The sequence below is a fragment of the Symsagittifera roscoffensis genome, chromosome 4 (assembly GCF_963678635.1).
Source record: "Symsagittifera roscoffensis chromosome 4, txSymRosc1.1, whole genome shotgun sequence".
Taxonomy (NCBI): Eukaryota; Metazoa; Xenacoelomorpha; order Acoela; family Convolutidae; genus Symsagittifera; species Symsagittifera roscoffensis.
This window is the reverse complement of record NC_087065.1, coordinates 49,576,765-49,580,733: the sequence shown is the minus strand read 5'-3', so window position 1 is coordinate 49,580,733 and position 3,969 is coordinate 49,576,765. Positions and strand designations below refer to the sequence as shown.

General features: G+C 35.2%; 1 protein-coding gene across 5 annotated transcripts; it reads right to left on the bottom strand.

Annotated features, from left to right (window-relative positions):
• Positions 1–387: 387 nt before the first annotated feature.
• Positions 388–3,632, bottom strand: LOC134844164 (troponin C, skeletal muscle-like). Of its 5 annotated transcripts, none has more exons than XM_063860713.1 (5): positions 3,436–3,632; positions 3,012–3,218; positions 1,724–1,847; positions 1,226–1,370; positions 388–682 (listed from the first exon to the last, which is right to left on the bottom strand). In XM_063860713.1, exons 2-5 carry the CDS (start codon positions 3,144–3,146, stop codon positions 523–525), a joined length of 564 nt encoding a protein of 187 aa, XP_063716783.1. In that variant the 5' UTR covers positions 3,147–3,218; positions 3,436–3,632; the 3' UTR covers positions 388–522. The 5 variants fall into 5 exon arrangements, with proteins under 5 accessions (XP_063716783.1, XP_063716780.1, XP_063716782.1 ...); XM_063860710.1 differs by having other exon boundaries at positions 3,012–3,190; XM_063860712.1 differs by having other exon boundaries at positions 3,012–3,187.
• Between the last annotated feature and the right edge of the window lie 337 nt (positions 3,633–3,969).

The window sequence follows — 3,969 nt, the reverse complement described above, 5'->3', positions numbered from 1 at the left end:
CAAAACACCTGATGCCGTAGTTCCTTCCGACATCTAGGGGTTTGGGTAAAAATGCAGACCGAAGTTTCATTTAATCAAATAGAGATGCAAATTGACGAGACTGAAAAGACGCTATTAAACCAGTGTATCATACGGCTCATAGTCGTAAGATTATTCGGCGAAAAACAAGACAAAAGAAAAATTCACACCATTTCTCACCTGTGGACAGACACTTTTTGGATATTTACTTTAAGATTAAGATCATCGGCTGTAAGCAATTGAATAGGATACTTCCAGTAATTCGATAAGAAGTTTCATTCGGGCAGTCAGAATGAATACAAACCGACACTTTAAAAAATAAAAACCTGTTTCTCCCTTTCTAACTCAAACAATGGCTTTTGCAATTCATTTGATCAAAGAGCACAAATTTTATTACTATTTAGCGATTCATTAAAAATGCGTTCTTAATAACAAAGTTTCATAGTAGGCGAAATGTTCAGACTTGATTCTCAATCTTAGTTTCCAGCTCTCTCTTTCTCTGTTTTACTTATTTTTGCCCTTCTGCTGGGGTGTGTCTTGGAGGAGGAAGTCAGCAAACTCCTCTATCTGCAGTTTCCCATCTCCGTTCTTGTCGGCATCTTTTACTATCTGCTTGGCTTCATCTTTGCTGATCTTCTCGTTTCCAAGCGAGGACAGGATTTCACTGGAATTGAAAAAAAAAGAAGTTCTTTCGAGAAAATCGCCAGAGAAAAATAAAGTAGATTAAATTTTCCTAATCGATGTCATTGCTCATAATTTACTAGACGCGGTCGTAAAAACATTTCATATCCCAAAAGTCTGTATAACTATCTGGGATCTGAAAATGTAATTGTTTTACTATTGTGGTACCATTTATCAACCAATCAATCAGTCAAAAAAACTTATACTTATTTTGATTTTTAAAAAAAGATAACACGATTGAAAACATGTACAAAAATGGACATTGACTGTTTTCTGAGACTGTTTCTAAAATGTTTTTTTTTTTAAATCGAAAACCATTTTGTTATAGAACTATTTCCTTTATCTGTGAGCAGCTATAATTTAGTAACCAGCCATATCCGGTTCCCCCTCCAACTCCCTTGATCATCAATTTTATTGTGAGTGGTTGTAAATATTAAAGCATGGCCCAATTAATTCATGCTATTTGAACTTTGAAATTAAAATTTTGCGGAGAAAAGGATTTAATTTTCCGAGTAAGTTTACACACATGATTTGTGAGTCATTCAGGTATCCGACTTTCTTTTTATCGAACTTCTGCAGTGCCTTCATCAAGTTGCCCTTGGGGTCCTTGTTGTCTCCCATCGCATCAATGCAGTACTTTGTAAACTCCACAATGTCCAGGAACCCATTACCTGAAATCAATACAGCTCAACCTCTCAAAGAAGTTTCAGATGACTACCCTAATTTGCTTAACAGTTAATATGCTGGAAGTAGTATATATCTTTAAATGGTCCCAAACACTAAAATTCGAGGGCGAGTCTTCCTGCCTGAAAAATCGGATGACCGAAACGTATCATGATCTGCTATTAATTCAGTACGAACACGAATTCATTTGACAGTCTGAAAGAAATCGTATCAATTTCGTCACTTGTAGCAATACTTTGAAGAGCTTCGGTCGGACAGAAGTATTTTGATTGGTTGCAACGTTTCTGTCATTCGTGCCTCCTGGCCCTGAGAATATCTCTTTGAATGCTAGATTACTTACTGTCAAGGTCAAACTTGGCCATCTTCTCCTCAAACTGTTTCTGTGTGAGGTCTACGCCCACACACGACAACCCCTTCTGTAACTCACTGACACTTATTGAGCCGCCCTTGTCCGTGTCCATTTGCTAAACCACACAATACTGCCATTACCAAGTCAAACCTTGAAAAATTGCAGTCTAGTTGCTGAATTACACAGTCAACAGAAGATAAAAAAGAAGCAAAAAAAGAAGAAAAAGCAAAAAGATGAAGAGAAAGAAGAAAAAGAAAAAAACTTACAATCAAGTAGGTTTTATCAAACATGAATATTGCCCAAGAGAAACTCAAATATAACGGATATGTTCTATAACAACATGATACAGTAGAAAATATTGGAACGTAATTGTGTGTGGCAATCTTGAAAATTGGGCGTACGGGCGCCCTATCGAGTCACCAAGAACCACTTTCAAGAACTTTTTTTGTATTATTTTTTCGCTTAATGAATGCTCTAAATATCTGAGACTTTAATTCAATATTAATCATTCTTATCCCCCTATTGAAAAACCAGTTGAGTAAAGTCTGCATCATTTAAAATATAAGATCTCGTATTCACTAAAATCTTGTTATAAACACTTCCGAATTAAAAAATGCGGATACATGTGAAGAAGAATTTTACAATTTTTCAGCTCAAGTCGACCATTCGAACTTACAAAATGAAATCAGCGGATTTTTTATAGCAATGTAATCGAAAAAATATTGATTTTCTCGGATCGTGTTTTTTGAATGATTCTACAGTCACGGGAAAAATTTCAAGCGATAAAATGAACGAAAATGTTTTCATCTTTGTGCCGTTTTATTGAAAAATAGCATCTTGGACCGATGTTAGACAATGTTAGTAGACATTCCTTGTATCAAGATGCTGGATTTTTATTCATTCAGATCAAGTAAAAATGATTCGATGCAAGATAACTTTTACAAAACCGTTAGTTTCCTGGTTTTTCTGGAAAGATTCTGCCCAGGTGTCCTCTGGTCTGTTTTTGAAAAAATTGTGCATATTCAGTTGATAAGATAATATTAGAAAATTGGTTACAACTGTTTTTCGTTAAAGCATCACAAACAATTCTTAGGCTTCTTGGCAGGGTTCGTGGATGCTCCTGTCGGCCAGAGCAGGAAGTGCAGAGATTTCCCCAGCAAGGAAACTCCAGATGCCTTTACTCAATAGCTTGAATTTTCAGACAATATATTTTAGCCTCGCATCTAACTTCAGTGCTTACATTCTAAAATGCAAATCTTACTCTCAGAAAATATCTCACCACGAAAATGTCAATGATGACAGTGAAGGTGTCATCGTCGAGGTTCTTCATGTTTGCCACTTTCTTGCAATCGTTATCTGACACGACCCTCCTGTCGTAGTGGCTCCTGATCACTTTAGTCTTGTCCAAACCCATTCTCACAGCTTTTTCTTCTGTCTTGTTTCGCTACTATGGTACTACTATGACAGACGAGTCTGTTGTTTTTCACTATGTAGAAAATCTAAGGTAAATTACCAAAAAATCTGTCCGATATGGATTTAAGAGTTAAAATAGATAAACTTAATGACTCTTAGCATTAAAAAAATTCTTTTGCTTTGAACTAAGTAAATTATTTCTATGATTCAAGTTTATTCACGTTTTGATTCGAAATACTCAGCAGAATACTTTTTTGATTCTATGAGCACGGCTATCTTCATAGTAGTACCTTGTTGGTTTTCCTCCGGTCGAAAAACGATTTTCAAATTTAAAGTTGTCAAAACTTCAATTGATAGAAATAATGAACACTGTTAACGAACACAAAAATCTCTATGACAAAAAATTACGATAAAACTCAGTACATATATAAGACTTATCAAAGCGCGGTTTTGATCATTAGAATGGCATGCGCTGGTATCAATTATAATTGCATATATAGAACTAATGCGAAAAATAGTAGTCATAAAGACGTATAAGATGTTTGGCAAAGGTATCTCAAATAACAAGCTAGCTTAAAACTTGAAGCCAATGATTATGACATGACAAAGTTTTGTTGGTTCGACTTTAAAAAAAAGTGACGGAATATCTGATCTCAGGATGGTTTTTTCTCCGAACAAGTTTCAACTTTTTCACAAGCCGTTTTTGACGCGATTTTTTTATCTGAGAGGTATTGGTGTCTTGAAATCGAAATTGAAAGATATTTTACTTGTTAATAATTGTCTTAGAATTATGGAGGTTTGGAAATTGGCCATCTTAGGGAACC

Bases quoted from the DNA above. Each gene is read 5' to 3' on its own strand.
- LOC134844164 (XM_063860713.1), bottom strand. From the start codon at position 3,146: ATGGGTTTGGACAAGACTAAAGTGATCAGGAGCCACTACGACAGGAGG. The intron at 1,848-3,011 runs GTGAGATATTTT...TGTGTGGTTTAG, and splicing joins TCATCATTGACATTTTCGTG to CAAATGGACACGGACAAGGG. The intron at 1,371-1,723 runs GTAAGTAATCTA...TATTGATTTCAG, and splicing joins GGCCAAGTTTGACCTTGACA to GTAATGGGTTCCTGGACATT.